We start from the raw sequence: 23,547 nt of genomic DNA on the forward strand, positions 1-23,547 counted from the left end.
CTTTCCTCTCCCGCCATGGAGAAGAAGAAGGGCCCCGTGGAGAGGGTCCCGAAGGAGAGGCCCCGAGTGGAGATGCCGCGCCCGCCTCGTCGCATACGCCGTTCGGCCAGCCAGATCTGCCCGCCCCCCCGCAGGCCCATGACCCTGGCCGAACTCACCCCCGGGTGCGAGAACGAGCGCCTCGGCGTGGCCCGCGACTCCATGCTCCAGAACCCACGCATCGCCAAGGTGGGACCACATCCCGCCTCATTACTACGTATTATTATTATCATTATCATTATTATCATTATTATTATTATTATTACTATTGGATCTTGTTGTTGTTGTTGATTCGTTCAGTCATCTCCGACTCTTCGTGACCTCATGGACCAGCCCACGCCAGAGCTCCCTGTCGGCCGTCACCACCCCCAGCTCCTTCAAGGTCAGTCCAGTCCCTTCAAGGATGCCATCCATCCATCTTGCCCTTGGTCGGCCCCTCTTCCTTTTGCCTTCCACTTTCCCCAGCATCATTGTCTTCTCTAGGCTTTGCTGTCTCCTCATGATGTGGCCAAAGTACTTCAACTTTGTCTCTAGTATCTTTCCCTCCAGTGAGCAGTCGGGCTTTATTTCCTGGAGGATGGACTGGTTGGATCTTCTCGCAGTCCAAGGCACTCTCAGCACTTTCCTCCAACACCACAGCTCAAAAGCATCGATCTTCCTTCGCTCAGCCTTCCCTAAGGTCCAGCTCTCACATCCGTAGGTGACTACAGGGAATACCATGGCTTTGACTAGGCGGATCTTGGTTGCCAGTCTGATGTCTCTACTCTTTACTATTTTATTGAGACTGGACATTGCTCTCCTCCCAAGAAGGAAGCGTCTTCTGATTTCCTGGCCACAATCTGCATCTGCAGTAATCTTTGCGCCTAGAAATACAAAGTCTGTCACGGCCTCCACGGTTTCTCCCTCTATTTCCCAGTTGTCAATCATTCTTGTTGCCATAATCTTGGTTTTTTTGACGTTTAGCTGCAGCCCGGCTTTTGCGCTTTCTTCTTTCACCTTGATTAGAAGGCTCCTCAGCTCCGCCTCGCTTTCGGCCATCAGAGTGGTGTCATCTGCATATCTGAGGTTGTTAATGTTTCTTCCAGCAATTTTCACCCCAGCTTTGCATTCATCCAGCCCCGCACATCGCATGATGTGTTCTGCATACAAGTTAAAAAGGTTGGGTGAGAGGATGCAGCCTTGCCGTACGCCTTTCCCAATCTTGAACCAGTCTGTTGTTCCGTGGTCAGTTCTGACTGTTGCTACTTGGTCCTTGTACAGATTTCTCAGGAGAGAGACAAGGTGGCTTGGGATGCCCATCCCACCAAGAACTTGCCACAATTTATTATGATCCACACAGTCAAAGGCTTTAGAGTAGTCAATGAAGCAGAAATAGATGTTTTTCTGAAACTCCCTGCCTTTCTCCATTATCCAGCATCTGGATATTGGCAATCTGGTCTCTCGTTCCTCTGCCTTTTCTAAACCCAGCTTGAACATCTGGCAACTCTCTCTCCATGTATTGCTGGAGTCTTCCTTGCAGGATCTTGAGCATTACCTTACTGGCATGAGGAGAAATAAGGGCCACGGTACGGAAGTTGGAGCAGTCTTTTGCATTTCCCTTTTTTGGTATGGGGATATAAGTTGATTTTTTCCAGTCTGATGGCCATTCTTGTGTTTTCCATATTTGCTGGCAAATGGCATGCATCACCTTGACACCATCATCTTTTAAGATTTTAAACAGTTCAGCTGGGATCCCGTCATCTCCTGCTGCCTTGTTGTTAGCAATGCTTCTTAAGGCCCATTCAACTTCATTCCGCCTCATTATTTATTTATTTACTTTGCTTATATACCGCTGTATCTCAAGCCCGAAGGCGACTCACAGCGGTTCACAAACAGTAAAAACAGTAGAAACAGCAGTGGTTCCATGCAACATATAACAATTGACTTAACACATTATCCATAAATTACCAATAAGCAATTACAATGCACAATTATTACGAAAAACAACCGTACCCAATCTTCTCATCATCCAAGCGTAGTCCAGGTTCGTCGTCCATTGTTCCATTCCTATGTTCCATTACCAGATTGCACTAAATTACTCAAACGCCTGCACATTACTACATATTATTATTATAATTATCATTATATTGATAATTATATTGATATTGCCACGTACAGTTACACTTTGTGGACACTGGAGGGCAGCACCTGACCATGTAATATAAATATATAAATATAAATAAAAATGTAATGTTCGTTTGTGGGATTAACATAACTCCAAAACCACTGAACGAATTGGCACCAAATTTGGACACAAGGCACCTATCGGGCCAACGAGTGACCATCACTCATAAAAAACACTGGAAAATACAGCGGAATGGACTTTAAAAAAACCCAAAAAATACATTACAACATATGCGCAAAAACCACATATATACCCATACATATAATGCCGTAATGAGATATATGTCGCAAATACATGTCATAAATAAATATAATAAAATACAGACATATATATACATACAAAACACATATACACAGAGTGTGCCACAGCAATGTATGGCAGGAGACGGCTAGTCAGCTATAATTTCTGTTGTTGCTCTTGCAATTCATATTAATATCATTAAGACTTTTCTCCCTTTGAGGAAAATCATGGGCAGAGTTGAGAATGTCAGAGTTTGCAACAACTCTGTTTCTATACACTGAACCGGTGCTTGGCCGCTGTGACGGTCTGGATGAGGGCGAACAAATTGAAATTGAATCCAGACAAGACAGAGGTACTCCTGGTCAGTCGCAAGGCCAAACAGGGCATAGGGTTACAGCCTGTGTTGGATGGGGCCGCACTCCCCCTGAAGACGCAGGTTCGCAGCTTGGGTGTGACCCTGGACTCATTGCTGAGCCTGGAACCCCCGGTTTCGGCGGTGACCAGGGGAGCATTTGCACAGCTAAAGCTTGTGCGCCAGCTGCGCCCGTACCTTGGGAAGTCTGACTTGGCCACGGTGGTCCACGCTTTGGTTACATCCCATTTAGACTACTGCAACGCTCTCTACGTGGGATTGCCTTTGAAGACGACTCGGAAGCTCCAACTAGTCCAACGCTCGGCAGCCATGATTTTAACAGGAGCGGAGCGCAGGGAGCATACAACCCCCCTGTTGCGCCAACTCCACTGGCTACCGGGCTGAATTCAAAGTGCTGGCATTGGCCTTTAAAGCCCTAAACGGTTCCGGCCCAAGCTACCTATCCGACCACATCTCTGCCTATGAACCCACCAGGACTTTGAGATCTTCCAGGGAGACCCTGCTCTCGATCCCGCCTGCTTCTCAAGCTCGGCTGGCGGGGACGAGAGATAGGGCCTTCTCGGTGGTGGCTCCTCGGCTGTGGAACGCCCTTCCTACGGACATTAGACTAGCACCATCTCTAATGGTATTCCGCAAAAAGGTGAAGACCTGGCTGTTTGAGCAGGCGTTCGAATAATTAGTGCAATGATTGGTTAATGAACACTGGAATGGAACAATGGATGACGAACCTGGATCATGTTTTTGATGACGAGACGACAGTGAATGGGTATTGTAGTAACTGTTTATTAATTGTGTAATGTGTTCGGTTGTTAACTGTTTCTATACTGTAGCACTGAATTTTTGCTGTTCGTATTTGTTGTGAACCGCTGTGAGTCGCCTTCGGGCTGAGAACAGCGGTATAGAAGTAAGGTAAATAAATAATAAATAAATATAAACAAACAGCACAGAAACTCATTAAGAATTTGTTTTCGCCTCCTGCGCTTCCTCCCTGGTCCACCAGAGGGCAGCATTGCATTACTTTCCCTGGCTCCCTTTTTTAACTTGTTTGCAAAGTTTTGTGTTGAAAGGGAAGAGACTGAGGTTATTATTATTGTTGCTGTTATTATTTTATTAATATTTATTAATATTTATTTTATTAATTTAGTAATAATATTATTAATAATAAATAATATTATTAATAATAAATAATATTATTAATAATGATTAATTATTATTTTATTAATTAATAAAAATAATTAATTATTAAAAATAATTAATTATTATTTTATTAATAATAATTAATCATTATTAATATTGTATTTATTATTATTATTAATTATTAATTATTATTAATAAAAATTATTATTATTATTATTATTATTATTATTAGTTAGGTTTTGCATGAATCATGCCATGACCATAAAGCAAAGCAGCCCAGTTTAGGATTCACTCACTCAGGCATTGTTCTGGGTAAATCAAAATACAGTGGGACTCTATGGCTTCCCTCCATCCAGACACTAAATTCCCATTAATGAAGCTTACGATTGCATTGGGCAGTTTTGCTGCAGCATCACACTCTTGCCTCATGTTCAGTTTATAGTCTGCCAAGTAGGTGGGTAGATCGATTGATTGATTGATTGATTGATCGATCGATCGATCGATAGATAGATAGATAGATGCAGCCTAGGATCGCATTGGCCTTTTCTGCTGCAGCATCACGCTCTCGACTCGTGTCCAGCTTATGGACTATTCAAGACGCCTAAATCCCTTTCCCATATACTAATATGGTAGATAGATAGATAGATAGATAGATAGATAGATGCAGCCTAGGATCACATTGGCCTTTTCTGCTGCAGCATCACGCTCTCGATTCATGTCCAGTTTATGGACTATCAAAGACGCCTAAACCCCTTTCCCATATACGAATAGGTAGGTGGATAGATAGATAGATAGATAGATAGATAGATGCAGCCTAGGATCACATTGGCCTATTCCGCTGCAGCATCACGCTCTCGACTCATGTCCAGCTTATAGACTATCAAAGACGCCTAAACCCCTTTCCCATATACTAATAGGTAGGTGGATAGATAGATAGATAGATAGATAGATAGATAGATAGATGCAGCCTAGGATCACATTGGCCTATTCCGCTGCAGCATCACGCTCTCGACTCATGTCCAGCTTATAGACTATCAAAGACGCCTAAACCCCTTTCCCATATACTAATAGGTAGGTGGATAGATAGATAGATAGATAGATAGATAGATGCAGCCTAGGATCACATTGGCCTATTCCGCTGCAACATCACGCTCTCGACTCATGTCCAGCTTATAGACTATTCAAGACGCCTAAATCCCTTTCCCATATACTAATAGGTAGGTGGATAGATAGATAGATAGATAGATAGATAGATAGATAGATGCAGCCTAGGATCACATTGGCCTTTTCTGCTGCAGCATCACGCTCTTGATTCATGTCCAGTTTATGGACTATCAAAGACGCCTAAACCCCTTTCCCATATACGAATAGGTAGGTGGATAGATAGATAGATAGATAGATAGATAGATAGATAGATAGATAGATGCAGCCTAGGATCACATTGGCCATTTTTGCTGCAGCATCACGCTCTCGATTCATGTCCAACTTATGGACTATTCAAGACGCCTAAACCCCTTTCCTATATATGAATAGGTAGGTGGATAGATAGACAGATAGATAGATAGATAGATAGATAGATAGATAGATGCAGCCTAGGATCACATTGGCCGTTTCTGCTGCAGCATCACGCTCTCGACTCATGTCCAGCTTATGGACTATTCAAGATGCCTAAACCCCTTTCCCATATATGAATAGGTAGGTGGATAGATAGATAGATAGATAGATAGATAGATAGATGCGGCCTAGGATCACATTGGCCTTTTCCGCTGCAGCATCATGCTCTCGACTCATGTCCAGCTTATAGACTATTCAAGACGCCTAAATCCCTTTCCCATATACTAATAGGTAGGTGGGTAGATAGATAGATAGATAGATAGATAGATAGATAGATAGATAGAGTGAGCGAAAGAGCCTAGGATCGCATTGGCCTTTTCTGCTGCAGCCTCACACTCTTGACTCTAGGATCGCATTGGCCTTTTCTGCCGCAGCCTCACACTCTCGACTCTAGGATCGCATTGGCCTTTTCTGGCACAGCATCATGCTCTCAGCTCATGTTCAGCTTATGGACTATTCAAGATGCCTAAACCCCTTTCCCATATACTAATAGGTAGGTGGATAGATAGATAGATAGATAGATAGATAGATAGAGTGAGTGAGAGAGCCTAGGATCACATTGGCCTTTTCTGCCGCAGCCTCACACTCTCGACTCTAGGATCGCATTGGCCTTTTCTGCCACAGCCTCACACTCTCGACTCTAGGATCGCATTGGCCTTTTCTGCTGCAGCCTCACACTCTCGACTCTAGGATCGCATTGGCCTTTTCTGCTGCAGCCTCACACTCTCGACTCTAGGATCACATTGGCCTTTTCTGCCGCAGCCTCACACTCTCGACTCTAGGATCGCATTGGCCTTTTCTGCCGCAGCGTCACACTCTTGACTCTAGGATCGCATTGGCCTTTTCTGCCGCAGCCTCACACTCTCGACTCTAGGATCGCATTGGCCTTTTCTGCTCATGTCCAGCTTATGAACTATTCAAGACGTATAAACCCCTTTTCCCATAGGCGTCATTCATCGTTCTGATATGTGTGTGCACATGGGTGTGCATTGATGCAGCCTAGGATCGCATTGGCCTTTTCTGCCGCAGCATCACGCTCTCAGCTCATGTTCATCTTATGGACTATTCAAGATGCCTAAACCCCTTTCCCATATACTAATGGGTAGGTGGATAGATAGATAGATAGATAGATAGATAGATAGATAGATAGATGCAGCCTAGGACCACTGCAGCATCATGCTCTCGGCTCATGTCCAGCTTGTGGACTATTCAAGATGCCTAAACCCCTTTCCCATATACTAATGGGTAGGTGGATAGATAGATAGATAGATAGATAGATAGAGTGAGTGAGAGAGCCTAGGATCACATTGGCCTTTTCTGCCGCAGCCTCACACTCTCGACTCTAGGATCGCATTGGCCTTTTCTGCCACAGCCTCACACTCTCGACTCTAGGATCGCATTGGCCTTTTCTGCTGCAGCCTCACACTCTCGACTCTAGGATCACATTGGCCTTTTCTGCCGCAGCCTCACACTCTCGACTCTAGGATGGCATTGGCCTTTTCTGCCGCAGCCTCACACTCTCGACTCTAGGATGGCATTGGCCTTTTCTGCCGCAGCCTCACACTCTCGACTCTAGGATCGCATTGGCCTTTTCTGCCGCAGCCTCACACTCTCGACTCTAGGATCGCATTGGCCTTTTCTGCTCATGTCCAGCTTATGAACTATTCAAGACGTATAAACCCCTTTTCCCATAGGCGTCATTCATCGTTCTGATATGTGTGTGCACATGGGTGTGCATTGATGCAGCCTAGGATCGCATTGGCCTTTTCTGCCGCAGCATCACGCTCTCAGCTCATGTTCATCTTATGGACTATTCAAGATGCCTAAACCCCTTTCCCATATACTAATGGGTAGGTGGATAGATAGATAGATAGATAGATAGATAGATAGATAGATAGATGCAGCCTAGGACCACTGCAGCATCACGCTCTCGGCTCATGTCCAGCTTGTGGACTATTCAAGACGTATAAACCCCTTTTCCCATAGGCGTCATTCATCGTTCTGATATGTGTGTGCGCATGCAGCCTAGGATCGCATTGGCCTTTTCTGCCGCAGCATCACGCTCTCAGCTCATGTTCAGCTTATGGACTATTCAAGATGCCTAAACCCCTTTCCCATATACTAATGGGTAGGTGGATAGATAGATAGATAGATAGATAGATAGATAGATAGATAGAGCCGAGGACCGCTGCAGCATCACACTCTCGGCTCATGTCCAGCTTATGAACTATTCAAGACATATAAACCCCTTTTCCCATAGGCGCCATTCATCGTTCTGATATGTGTGTGCGCATGGGTGTGTATTGATGCAGCCTAGGATCGCATTGGCCTTTTCTGCCGCAGCATCACGCTCTCAGCTCATGTTCAGCTTATGGACTATTCAAGATGCCTAAACCCCTTTCCCATATACTAATGGGTAGGTGGATAGATAGATAGATAGATAGATAGATAGATAGATAGATAGATGCAGCCTAGGACCACTGCAGCATCACGCTCTCGGCTCATGTCCAGCTTGTGGACTATTCAAGACGTATAAACCCCTTTTCCCATAGGCGTCATTCATCGTTCTGATATGTGTGTGCGCATGCAGCCTAGGATCGCATTGGCCTTTTCTGCCGCAGCATCACGCTCTCAGCTCATGTTCAGCTTATGGACTATTCAAGATGCCTAAACCCCTTTCCCATATACTAATGGGTAGGTGGATAGATAGATAGATAGATAGATAGATAGATAGATGCAGCCTAGGACCACTGCAGCATCACGCTCTCGGCTCATGTCCAGCTTGTGGACTATTCAAGACGTATAAACCCCTTTTCCCATAGGCGTCATTCATCGTTCTGATATGTGTGTGCGCATGCAGCCTAGGATCGCATTGGCCTTTTCTGCCGCAGCATCACGCTCTCAGCTCATGTTCAGCTTATGGACTATTCAAGATGCCTAAACCCCTTTCCCATATACTAATGGGTAGGTGGATAGATAGATAGATAGATAGATAGATAGATAGATAGAGCCGAGGACCGCTGCAGCATCACACTCTCGGCTCATGTCCAGCTTATGAACTATTCAAGACATATAAACCCCTTTTCCCATAGGCGCCATTCATCGTTCTGATATGTGTGTGCGCATGGGTGTGTATTGATGCAGCCTAGGATCGCATTGGCCTTTTCTGCCGCAGCATCACGCTCTCAGCTCATGTTCAGCTTATGGACTATTCAAGATGCCTAAACCCCTTTCCCATATACTAATGGGTAGGTGGATAGATAGATAGATAGATAGATAGATAGATAGATAGATGCAGCCTAGGACCACTGCAGCATCACGCTCTCGGCTCATGTCCAGCTTGTGGACTATTCAAGACGTATAAACCCCTTTTCCCATAGGCGTCATTCATCGTTCTGATATGTGTGTGCGCATGCAGCCTAGGATCGCATTGGCCTTTTCTGCCGCAGCATCACGCTCTCAGCTCATGTTCATCTTATGGACTATTCAAGATGCCTAAACCCCTTTCCCATATACTAATGGGTAGGTGGATAGATAGATAGATAGATAGATAGATAGATAGATAGATGCAGCCTAGGACCACTGCAGCATCACGCTCTCGGCTCATGTCCAGCTTGTGGACTATTCAAGACGTATAAACCCCTTTTCCCATAGGCGTCATTCATCATTCTGATATGTGTGTGCGCATGGGTGTGTATTGATGCAGCCTAGGATCGCATTGGCCTTTCCCGCCGCAGCGTCACGCTCTTGGCTCATTGATTCAGAAGCAAAAAAGGACGGAAATGGCACCTTTGGAAAGGACCCTTGTCCTAGTTCTAAAGCCTTTGGATTCTGAGCAAGCTTTTAATTTGCGAGCACGAGTGTGCAAGCAAGCAAGCGCAAGGAATGGTTCGTTAGCATTTAGATGGGAATGGATCCCGCTGGCTCGCTTTGCAATCAATGGGGATAATCCCTGCTCGGCCTGGGCTTCTCATTAGGGATGGAGCGGAGATTAGGCCATTTAGGCCTTGGCCGCCTCCTAATTCCGCTTCATTTAAACTCCCATCAACTCTTGCAGTCAGGTGGAAAGCGGGAGGCCTGGGCGAGGGTCTCTTCTCCTTCTCTTCCCTTGTTTTCCCCTCAAGCTGAAAATGGGATTACAGTATTGAAATGACTTGTGATAATCAATCCAGGGAGCCAGGGCCCAGGCGGAGGTCAATGCCTCTGAGCCCAACAAAGGGAGCGCAAGGAAGGAAGGAAGGAAGGAAGAAGGGAAGCCTGGTGCCAAAACAAGACTGGACAAAACACCACCCCAACACCCCTGCCTCTTTCCAAGTGTTCGGGGGCAGCAAACAAAGGGGAAGCAAAGACGGCATCTCATCGCCAGAGATGTGCACTTGATCAATAATAATAATAAGTGCATTGATAGTAATAATTATTGCAACAATAATAATTGCAATAGTAATTGCAGTAATAATAATTGCAGCAATAATAATCGCATTCATAATAATCCCAACAATTACAATTGCATTCATAATAATTGCAAAAATTATAATCACAACAATTATAATTGCAGCAATAATTGCATTCATAATAATAATTGCATTAATAGTCATTGCAGTAATAATAATTGCATTCATAAGAATTGCAGCAATAATAATCACATTCACAATAATTGCAACAATAACAATTGCAACAATAATAATTGCAACAATAATTGCATTAATAGTCATTGCAGCAATAATTGCATTCACAGTAATTGCAACAATTATAATTGCAACAATAATCTTTGCAGCAATAATTGCATTCATAATAATCGCAGCAATAATAATCACATTAATAATAATTGCAACAATTACAATTGCATTCATAATAATTACAACAATAATTGCATTAATAATAATTGCAACACATAATAATTACAACAATAATTGCATTAATAATAATTGCAACACATAATAATTACAACAATAATTGCATTAATAATAATTGCAACACTTACAATTGCATTCATAATAATTGCAACCATTATAATTGCAACCATTATAATTGCAACCATAATTGCATTCATAATAATTGCAGCAATAATAATTGCATTAATAATAATTGCAACAATTACAATTGCATTCATAATAATTGCAACAATTATAATTGCAACAATAATAATTGCAGCAATAATTGCATTCATAATAATTGCAACAATAATTACATAAATAGTCATTGAAGCAATAATAATTGCATTAATAATAATTGCAACGCTTACAATCGCATTCATAATAATTGCAACAATTACAATTGCATTCATAATAATTGCAACAATTATAATTGCAGCTATTATAATTGCAACAATAATAATTGCAACAATAATAATCGCAGCAATAATAATTGCAGCAAGAATAATTGCAGCAAGAATAATTGCAACAATAATTGCATTAATAGTCATTGAAGCAATTACAATTGCATTCATAATAATTGCAACAATAATAATTGCAACAATAATAATTGCAGCAATAATAATCGCATTAATAATAATTGCAACAATAATAATTGCAACAATAATAATTACAACAATAATAATTGCAACAATAATAATTGCATTCATCATCATAATTGCATTAATAGTCATTGCAGCAATAATAATTGCATTCATAATAATTGCAACAATTATAATTGAAACAATAATAATCGCAGCAATAATTGCATTAATAATGATTGCAGCAATAATAATTGCATTAATAATAATTGCAACAATTACAATTGCATTCATAACAATTGCAGCAATTATAATTGCAACAATAATAATTGCATTAATAGTCATTGCAACAATAATAATTGCATTCATAATAATTACAACAATAATTGCATTAATAGTCATTGAAGCAATAATAATCGCATTAATAGTAATTGCAACACTTACAATTGCAACATTACTATTGCAACACTTACCATTCATAATAATTGCAACAATTATAATTGCAACAATCAAAATTGCATTAATAGTCATTGCAGTAATAATAATTGCAATTATAATTGCAACAATTATAAATGCAACAATAATAATTGCAACAATAATTGCATTCATAATGATTGCAATTGGAAACTAGGAAAATGGGGTGGATATACCTGTGGAATGATATCCAGGATGGGAGAAAGAACTCTTGTCTGTTGGAGGCAAGTGGGAATGTTGCCATTGGCCACCTTGATTAGCACTGAGCCGCCTTGTAGCTTCAAAGCCTGGTTGGTTGCTACCTGGGGGAATCCTTTGTTGGGAGGTGATTAGCTGGCCCTTATTGTACTCTCAAAGGTTTTCATGGCTGGGATCACTGGGTTGCTGTGCATTTTCTGGGCTGTATAGTCATGTTCCAGAAGCATTCTCTCCTGACGTATCTATGGCAGGCATGCTCAGAGGTTGAAGGATCTGTTGCAAATGAGGCAAGTGGGGTTGATATACCTGTGGGATGATGTCCAGGATGGGAGAAAGAACTCTTGCCTGTTGGAGGCAAGTGGGAATGTTTCAATTGGCCACCTTGATTAGTGTTGAACAGCCTTGCAGCTTCAAAGCTCGGCTGGTTGCTGCCTGGGGGAATCTTTTGTTGGGAGGTGATTAACTGGCTAGATCCATTTAATAAATAATAATAATAATAATAATAATAATAATAATAATAAATAATTGTATCTGTTTGTCTGCAGCTTTGAGTCTCATTAAAAGAAGAAAGTTGGATGTAATAATAATAACAGCCTTGCATCTTCAAAGTCTGGCTGCGTCCTGCCTGGGGGAATTCTTTGTTGGGAGGCGATTAGCTGGCTAGAGCCATTTAATAATAATAATAATAATTGCATCAGTTTGCCTGCCGCTTTGAGTCTCATTAAAAGAAGAAAGTTGGATGTAATAGTAATAATAATAATAATAATAATAATAATAACAGCCTTGCAGCCTTGCTTCCTGCCTGGGGGAATCCTTTGTTGGGAGGTGATTAGCTGGCTAGATCCATTTTATAATAATAATAAATAAATAAATAAATAAATAAATAATTGTATCTGTTTGTCTGCAGCTTTGAGTCTCATTAAAAGAAGAAAGTTGGATGTAATAATAATATTAATAATAATAACAGCCTTGCAGCTTCAAAGCCTGGCTGCTTCCTGCCTGGGGGAATCCTTTGTTGGGAGGCGATTAGCTGTCTAGATCCATTTAATAATAACAATAATAATAATAATTCTATCTGTTTGACTGCCGCTTTGAGTCTCATTAAAAGAAGAAAGTGGGATGTAATAGTAGTAATAATAATAACAGCCTTGCAGCTTCAAAGCCTGGCTGCTTCCTGCCTGGGGGAATCCTTTGTTGGGAGGCGATTAGCTGTCTAGATCCATTTAATAATAACAATAATAATAATAATTCTATCTGTTTGACTGCCGCTTTGAGTCTCATTAAAAGAAGAAAGTGGGATGTAATAGTAGTAATAATAATAACAGCCTTGCAGCTTCAAAGCCTGGCTGCTTCCTGCCTGGGGGAATCCTTTGTTGGGAGGCGATTAGCTGTCTAGATTCATTTAATAATAATAATAATAATAATTGTATCTGTCTGCCGCTTTGAGTCTCATTAAAAGAAGAAAGTGGGATGTAATAGTAGTAATAATAATAACAGCCTTGCAGCTTCAAAGTCTGGGTGCTTCCTGCCTGGGGGAATCCTTTATTGGGAGGCAATTAGCTGTCTAGATCCATTTAATAATAATAATAATAATAATAATAATAATTGTATCTGTTTGCCTGCCGCTTTGAGTTTCATTAATAGAAGAAAATGAAATATAATAATAATAATTATTATTATTTGTCTGATTGTTTTGTTTCTTGTAAAGAGCACAATAATAATCATAATTTCTTAGTTGCTTTTTTGTCTCTTTAAGATTAAAAATGGAATTTAAATGTCATAATAATAGTAATAATCTGTTTGCCTGATTGAAGCCCAGTTCGCCAAGATGTTACACAGCGGTCATGAAGCCCATTTGCAATTGGACCCATTCAAGTTGCTGTTGTTGCAACCGATTAATTGCTCTTGATGCAAAATGGGGAGACTTTAATGGCACCCCATCCTTTTTGTGCCAAAGTTTGGAAATTAAAAACAGAAGATAAAAGTGTCAGTGGGGCCGCCCCGTTGATGTGCGCATTAGGATGCATTATTAATAGGATCTGATTCTGCATTTAGCCGGCAATCTAACTGGAGGGCCTCCCGATTAGGGTTTCATTCCTTTTTCAAGGCAGCAGCCATTCCTTTCACTTAAATGAAACTTTTAACGGCATTCCCCCATTAAAGCCTCCATTAACCAAAAGGCCCCGTAAAAGAGATTTATTTGTTCGTGGCTTAAACGCTGCAAAATTAGAAACCTTGAGAGGGCCTTCTCCTGCTCTTGCAAAAACACCCAGATCCCTTTGTCTTGGATTCAGGAGGCCAAAGAAGAGAGAGAGAGAGATAGGTAGGTAGGTAGGTAGGTAGGTAGGTGGATTGATACCCTGGATGGAACGAAAAAGAGAAAGAGATAGACAGAGAGATAGAGAGATTGATAGGGGGATAGAGAGATAGAGAGCGGGGGGGATAGATGTATAGAATAGAAGGATACCCTGGATGGATAAAGAGATAAATAGATAAATAGAGGAAGAGGAAGGGAGGGGGAGAGAGAGAGATAAAGGGATAGATAGATAGATAGATAGATAGATAGATAGAATAGAGGGATAGAGAGAGAGAGAGATAGCAAGATAGATAGATAGATAGATAGATAGATAGATAGATAGATAGATAGATAGACAGACAGACAGACAGAGGGATAGACAGAGGGATAGATAGAGGGATAGAATAGATGATAGAAAGATAGACGGACGGACAGACAGACAGACAGATAGAAGGATAGAAAGATGGATGGATGGATAGATAGATAGATAGATAGATAGATAGGGCGATAGAAAGATAGACAGGACGATAGAAAAATAGACGGGAGGAGAGAGAGAGAAGAGGATAAAAAGGTGATGGATGAATGGATAGGGATGAATGGATAGATAGATAGATAGATAGATAGATAGAGTGAATAGATACATAGAATAGATAAAAGGATAGAAAGATGGATGGATGGGATTAATAGATCCATCCATCTATCCATCTTTCTATCCTCTTATCATAAGAGGATAGAAAGAAAGATCGATCGATCGATAGATCGATAGATAGGATGAATAGATACATATATAGAATAGGTAAAAGGACAGAAAGTTGGATGGATGGATAGATAGATAGAATAGATACGAGGATATAAAGATAGATGGATGGATGGATGGATGAATAGATAGAATAGATAAAAGAACAGAAGGATGGATGGATGGATGGATGGATGGATGGATAAGATAAGAGGATAGAAAGATGGATGGATAGGTAGATAGAATAGATAAAAGGATAGAAAAATGGATGAATGGATAGATAAGATAAGATAAGAGGATAGAAGGATGGATAGATAGATAGATAGATAGATAGATAGGATGAATAGATAGATAGATAGAAAAGATAAAAGGATAGAAAGATGGATGGATGGATGGATGGATGGATGGATATCTTAGATAGATAGATAGATAGATAGATAGATAGATAGATAGATAGATAGGATGAATAGATAGAATAGATAAAAGGATAGAAAGATGGATGGATGGATGGATGGATGAATGGATGGATGGGTAGATAGATAGATAGATAGATAGATAGATAGATAGATAGGATGAATGAATAGATATAAAAGATAAAAGAATAGAAAGATGGATGGATGGATAGGTATAGATAGATAGATAAATAGATAGGATGAATAGATAGATAGAATAGATAAAAGGATAGAAAGATGGATGGATGTATACATAAGACTTATCTATCTATCCATCCATCCATCCATTCATTCATCCATCTTTCTATCCTCTTATCATAAGAGGATAGAAAGATGGATGGATGGATAGATAGATAGATAGATAGATAGATAGGGTAGGATAGGATAGGATAGGATAGGTGAGAGAATAGATAGAACAGCTAGCTAGTTAGATAAGGTAACAGACAGACAGATCTGGGCCTCGTTGCCATAAATTACCAAACGAATAATTCTAAATGTACGGCTAATTCAGGGTCCTCGTTAAATTCCCGGCGTTTGTTTTCCCTTCCTATTTATTAAGAGTGGGGCGAGCCAGGGCCACAATGTAGGGAGGGCCTTCCTTTTTGCCCCCCTTTTGGCACCCCCAGCATGCCGGCAGGATAATATATGTGTATATATATTCCCCGTCTCATTTGCATGCCTGGGCTTAGGAGACACATGCTCCCAATTAGCCGCTCCTCTTAATTTAAATGCTCCGCAAATTATCTCCTGCGCCAACGGATTATGGCCTCATCATGCGGGATCCCATTTCAATCAATGGAGGGGAAATTAGAAGGGTGTGCAAGGGAGGGAGGGAGGAAGAAGGAAGGAAGGAACGAGGAAGAGGAGTGGAGGAGGAGTGGGGATTGTTTGCTTTGCTTCTTGGTTCAAGATAGGAGATCTAGGCCAGGTGGCCGTCTGCCCGGAGGGATCAAACTGGGCCTGCATCACTAGTTTGGCCTGGATGGCCTTTGGAGTCCCTTCCCATTCTCGTTTAAGGAACAGAAAGACGGATGGATGGATGGATGGATGGATGGATGGATGGATGGATAGAGAGGAGAGATAAAATAGATTATATTGATAGGTTTGATATGATAGAGGGGATAGATGGATAGGTACAATAGATGGATAGATAAATAGACAGATGGATGGGTGGATGAATGGATTTATGCAAAAGTTGGATAGATACGAGGATGGATGGATGGATGGATGGATAGATGAGATAGGATAGATAGACAAATTAATGCATGGATGACAAGTTAGAATAGATAAGTGATAGATAGACAGGTGGATGGACAAACCGATTTATGCAAGAGATGGATAGATAAGAGATGGATGGATGGATAGATGGATAGATAGATAGAATAACAGATACACAAAAGAATGCATGAATAAATAAATAGATGACTAGATAAAATAGATAAGAGATAGATAAACAGATGAATGGATGAATGGATTTATGCAAGAGATGGATAGATAAGAGGATGGGTGGGTGGGTGGATGGATGGAGAGAGAGAGAGAGATGAGATAAGATAGACAAATGAATGCATGGATAGATAAATGACTAGAGATAATAGATAAGAGATAGACAGATGGATGGATGGACAAATTGATGGATAGATAAAAGATGGATGGATAGATAGATAGGTAGATAGACAGAAGATATAGGATAGATAGATAGATGAATGAATGCATGAATAAATAGATGACTAGATAAAATAGGTAAGAGATAGACAGATGAATGGATGAATGGATTTATGCAAGAGATGGATAGAGAAGAGGATGGATAGATAGATAGATAGATAGATAGATAGATAGATAGATAGATAGATAGACAGACAGACTGACAGACAGACAGATAGAAGAGATAAGATAGACAAATGAATGTATGGATAAATAGATTACTAGAGAGAATAGATAAGAGATAGACAGATGGATGGACAAATTGATGGATAGATAAGAGATGGATAGATGGATAGATAGATAGATAGATAGATAGGTAGATAGATAGATAGAAGATATAGGATAGATAGAAGATATAGGATAGATAGATGAATGAATGCATGAATAAATAGATGACTAGATAAATAAGTAAGAGATAGACAGATGAATGGATGAATGGATTTATTCAAGAGATGGATAGATAAGAGGATGGATGGATGGATACATAGATAGAAGAGATAAAATAGACAAATGAATGCATGAATAAATAGATGACTAGAGAGAATAGATAAGAGATAGATAGATAGATAGATAGATAGATAGATAGACAGACAGACAGACAGACGGATGGACGAATTGATTTATGCAAGAGATGGATGAATAGATAGATAGATAGATAGATAGATAGATAGATAGATAAGGATGGATTCTTATGGATGAATAGATAGATAGACAGATAGATAGATAGATAGATAGATAGATAGATAGAAGACAGGATAGACAAATGAAAACATGGATAAATAGATGACTAGATAGAAAAGAGATAGACAGACAGACAGATAGATTGATGAATACATTTATATAATAGATGAATAGATAAGAGGATGGATGGGTAGATAGGATAGATAGATGAATGAATGGATAAATAAATAGATTACTAGACAGGGAGATGGATAGATAGATAATAGATAAGAGGATAGATGGATATTCATCCGTCCATCTATTCATCTATCCATACATTCGTATGGATAGATAGAATAGATGGATAGAACAGATGATGGAGGTAGAAAGATACAACAGATGGATTGATGGAGTTAGAAAGATAGATAGATCCAAAAGATAGATAAATAGATAGATAGATAGATAGATAGATAGATAGAGCAATATAATAGATGGATAGATAAGAGGATAGATAGAAGGATAGAAAGATAGATAGATAGATAGATAGATAGATAGGAAGATAGATATAGATAGAGAGATAGAGAGATAGATAGACAGATGAATGGATTTATAGATACAATGGATAGATAAGAGGTTAGATAGATAGATTGATCGATTGATTGATAGAGATAGAAGGATAGACGGATGAATGGATACAACAGATGGATAGATAGAATAGATAAGACGATCTAGATAGAACTGATAGATAGGTAGATAGGATTGATGGACCGACGAGCAGACAGATGGACAGACAGACAGACAGACAGATAGATAATAGGTGGATCAGAAGGATAGATAGATTAGATAGGTCGAAAAATAGATAAGGACTAATAGAATGGATGGATGGATAGATAGATAGATAGATAGATAGATAGATAGATAGGATAGACAGATGAATGGGTACAATAGATGGATGAATAGATAAGATGATCAAAATAGATAGAATGGGTGGATAGATAGATGAATAGATATATTAAATGGAAAAATATATAAGATAGATAGAATGGATTAGTACATTTATGGATAGATAGATAGATAGATAGATAGATAGACGGATGGATGGATTTATAGATACAATCGAGGCTACATTGATTGATTGATTGATCGATAGATAGATAGATAGATAGATAGATAAGATGGAAAAAATAGATAAGAGATAAAATGGATCAGTACATTTATGGATAGATAGATAGAGAGAGAGAGAGACGGATGAATGAATGGATTTATAGATACAATCGAGGCTACATCGATTGATTGATTGATTGATCGATTGATTGATCGATAGATAGATAGATAGATTAGATGGAAAAATAGATAAGATAGTTAAAATGGATCCGTACATTTATGGATAGGTAGATAGATAGATAGATAGATAGATAGATAGATAGATAGACGGATAGACGGATGGATGAATGGATTTATAGATACAATCAAGGCTACATTGATTGATTGATTGATCGATCGATCGATCGATAGATAGATAGATTAGATGGAAAAATAGATAAGATAGATAAAATGGATCAGTACTTGATGGATAGATAGAGAGATAGATAGATAGACAGATGGATGAATGGATTTATAGATACAATCGAGGCTACATTGATTGATCGATCAATCGATTGATTGATTGATAGATAGATTAGATGGAAAAATAAATAAGATAGATAAAATGGATCAGTACATTTATGGATAGATAGAGAGATAGATAGATAGACAGATGGATGAATGGATTTATAGATACAATCGAGGCTACATTGATTGATCGATCAATCGATTGATTGATTGATTGATAGATAGATAGATTAGATGGAAAAATAGATAAGATAGATAAAATGGATCAGTACATTTGTGGATAGATAGAGAGATAGATAGATAGACGGATGGATGAATGGATTTATAGATACAATCGAGGCTACATTGATTGATTGATCGATCAATCGATTGATCGATTGATAGATAGATTAGATGGAAAAATAGATAAGATAGATAAAATGGATCAGTACATTTGTGGATAGATAGAGAGATAGAGAGATAGATAGACGGATGAATGGATTTATAGATACAATGGCTCGATTGATTGATTGATCGATTGATCGATTGATTGATAGATTTATAGATTAGATGGAAAAATAGATAATGGATCAGGAGATAGATAGGTAGATAGATAGACAGATAGATAGGATGATATGAACTCCAGTTGAATGCTGTCTCATTGGCCCTTCTCGTTATGCCTCTCCTGGTTAATTGTTCCCTTCCAATGTGATGCCAGCCTTTCCTGGCACGCTCTGCACATGCCCAGAGGCTTGGCTTTGAACCCGCAGCTTCCATAGCCTTTTAAAAAGGCTCCAATTGGGTGCCTGTGATGCCAACCGATGTCATTGCTGGGCCTTGGGCTACGACTTAAGTGGGTGACATTCGTGCGGCTTCTGTCAATTAGAAGAACATGCGCTTTGCATTTGCAAAAAAAGGCTCCCTGCAGAAGTCAATCTGTCTATCTATCTATCTATTTGGACTTTGCAGGGGATTTCTTCTCCCTCCGGATTGCATTGCATTGCTCACAATGCCTCACAAAGACCAAGAGTCGGAAAGGAGCCCCAAGAGGCCATCTAGCCTGACCCCTTTCTTCCAATTGGTTAAAGCACTCCTGAAAGAGGCCCATCCATCCTCCATTGGATAAGGAGAACAACCATTCATGGCCCAAGGCAGTCCATATTGCTCTAAGAATTGGACGGGTCTCCCAAAGGCCATCTAGCCTGACCCCATTCCTACCAAAGGAGGAAGGCACCATTAAAACCCTCCCCATAGAGATCCATCCAGCCTCTATTTCAAAGGCCTGCGAAGAAGGAGAGCCCACCATTTTCCAATCTATTACAATGGGAAGGGGACCCCAAAGGCCATCTAGCTTGACCCCATTCTTACCAAAGGAGGAAGGTACCATTAAAACCCTCCCCATAGAGATCCATCCAGCCTCTATTTCAAAGGCCTCCAAAGAAGGAGAGCCCACCATTTTCCAATCTATTACAGTGGGAAGGGGACCCCAAAGGCCATCTAGCCTGACCCCTTTCCTACCAATGGAGAAAGGCACAATTAAAACCCTCCCCATAGAGATCCATAGAGATCCATCCATCCTCTAGAGACTCACTCCATAGATGTTCATCGAGGCTCTATTTAAAAGACCTGCGAAGAAGGGGAGCCAAGCACTTTCAATGGAAGCCCACAACTCATTAAAGTGGGAAGGGGCTCCCAAAGGTCATCTAATCTGACCTCATTCTGTTGATGTAGCAATACACATTTAAAACCCTCTCCATAGAGGTTCATCCAGGCTGTATTTCAAAGGTCTACAAAGAAGGGGAGCCCAGCACTTTCAATGGAAGCCCACAGCCCATTAAAGTGGGAAGGGGTCCCAAAGGTCATCTAGTCCGACCTCATTGTGTTGATATAGCAGTACACATTTAAAACCTTCTCCATAGAGGTTCATCCAGGCTGTATTTCAAAGGTCTACAAAGAAGGGGAGCACTTTCGATGGAAGCCCACAACCCATTAAAGTGGGAAGGGGCTCCCAAAGGTCATCTAGTCCAACCTCATTCTGTTGATATAGCAGTACACATTTAAAACCTTCTCCATAGAGGTTCATCCAGGCTGTATTTCAAAGGTCTACAAAGAAGGGGAGCCCAGCACTTTCAATGGAAGCCCACAGCCCATTAAAGTGGGAAGGGGCTCCCAAAGGTCATCTAGTCCAACCCCATTTTCCTGATATAACAATGAACATTTACAACTCTCCCCAAAGAGACCTATCCAGCCCCTCTTTCAAAGGCCCGTGAAGAAGGAGAGCCCACAACCCATTAAAGTGGGAAGGGGATCCCAAAGGCCATCTAGCCTGACCCCCCTCCACCCTCCATCCATCCATCCTTGGAAGCAAAGGCAATTTGCTTTTCTGGTGACAAGAGCGGGTCCGCCTCTCGCTGGATTTCCCACAAGGAATCAGCGCTAATCCTCTTTAAGGAGCTTTAAATAATAACCGTGAGCTTTTTGCATTGACTTATTAAAATGCAGCTTAGGCGGAAGGCACCTGGGCCGCAATCCCTTGACAAGCGCCACGGATCTGTGGCGGGGAAAATGGGATGAGAGGCCTATTAGCGAGATCAGAGATAGATATGTATAGATAGATCACATATATTATCCGATATCTAGAGAGAGAGAGACATCCAAAGCGCCCAAAATGAAACCCCCTTAAATTGAGGTTCTGGCCCTTTAATTACAACCCATTTTATATTTTACACTATTTTAGTCTATTCTATTTTATTATGTTTTCTGTTCTATTTTATTTCGTTTCATTATTTTGTTTTATTTTTCAGTTTGGCCTTTTTTTAATTTTCTATTTTGCTTTATTATTTTATGATATTTTATTTATCATTTTATTTCATTTTTGATTGCATTTTGCTTTAATTTATCATTTTATTTTGCTTTATTATTTTTATTCTATTTTATATTACAGTTGGCTGCATCATTTTTTCTTATTTTCTATTATATCTTATTTTACATTATTCTTTTCTTATATTTCATTTATCATTTTATTTCATTTTCTATTATATTGTATTTTATTTTACTCCAGTATTTGATTTTACTTTATCATTTTATTACATTTTGTTTTTTGATTTATTTCATTTTCTATTATATTATATTTTATTTTACTTTTTATAGTACTTTATTATTTTATTGTATGTATTATTTTACTTCATTTTCTCTTATATTTTACTTTACTTTATTATTTTATGTTATTATTTTATTATATTGTATTTATTATTTTATTTCATTTTCTAAGATATTATATTATATTTTACTTTATTATTTTATTTTACTTTATTATTTTATTATATTGTATTTATCATTTTATTTCATTTTCTAAGAGATTTTTACTTTATTATTTTATTATATGTTATCATTTTATTTCATTTTCTATTATATTATGTTGTATTTATTATTTTATTTCATTTTCTAAGAGATTATTACTTTAGTATTTTATTATATTTTATCGTTTTATTTCTTTTTTATATATTATATTTTACTTTATCATTTTATTTTATTTTATTTTATTATATTGCATTTATTATTTCATTTTCTAAGAGATTTTTACTTGATTATTTTATTATATTTTATCATTTTATTTCATTTTCTATTATATTTATTATTTTATTTCATTTTCTAATCTATATTTTTACTTTATTATTTTATTATATTTTATCATTTTATTTCATTCTCTATTCTGTTATATTATATGTATTATTTTAGTTCATTTTCTAATCTATATTTTTACTTTATTATTTTACTTTATTATTTTATTATATGTTATTTATCATTTATTTCATTTTCTAATATATTATGTTTTTCTTTATTGTTTTGTTATAGTTATTACTTTATTTCATTTTCTAATATATTTTATTTTACTTAAGTATTTTATTATATTGTATTTATTATTTTATTTCATTTTCTAAGATATATTATATTTTACTTTATTATTTTATTATATTTTAGTTCATTTTCTATTATATTATATTTATTTAGTTCATTTCCTAATCTGTATTTTTACTTTATTATTATACTTTATTTTATTGTATTTATTATTTTAGTTCATTTTCTAATCTATATTTTTACTTTATTATTTTACTTTATTATTTTATGATATTTTATTTATCATTTATTTCATTTTCTAATATATTATGTTTTACTTTATTATATTTATTACTTTATTTCATTTTCTAATACATTTTATTTTACTTTATTATTTTATTTTACTTAAATATTTTATTATATTGTATTTATTATTTTATTTCATTTTCTAATATATTTTATTTTATTTTATTTATCATTTATTTCATTTTCTAATATATTTTATTTTACTTTATTATTTTATTTTACTTAAATATTTTATTATATTGTATTTATTATTTTATTTCATTTTCTAATATATTTTA

At 38.3% G+C, this 23,547-nt stretch overlaps 1 protein-coding gene across 1 annotated transcript in view; it reads left to right on the forward strand.

Annotated features, from left to right (window-relative positions):
• CFAP77 (cilia and flagella associated protein 77) overlaps positions 1-23,547 on the forward strand; it is a 55,521-nt gene continuing 31,974 nt past the window's right edge. Inside the window, exon 1 of the mRNA XM_067471979.1 lies at positions 1-228. Within this exon, the coding sequence (XP_067328080.1) occupies positions 16-228 (213 nt within the window). The 5' untranslated portion in view covers positions 1-15. The remainder of the gene's footprint in view (positions 229-23,547) is intronic.

The sequence above is a fragment of the Anolis sagrei genome, chromosome 11, assembly GCF_037176765.1.
Source record: "Anolis sagrei isolate rAnoSag1 chromosome 11, rAnoSag1.mat, whole genome shotgun sequence".
Taxonomy (NCBI): domain Eukaryota; kingdom Metazoa; phylum Chordata; class Lepidosauria; order Squamata; family Dactyloidae; genus Anolis; species Anolis sagrei.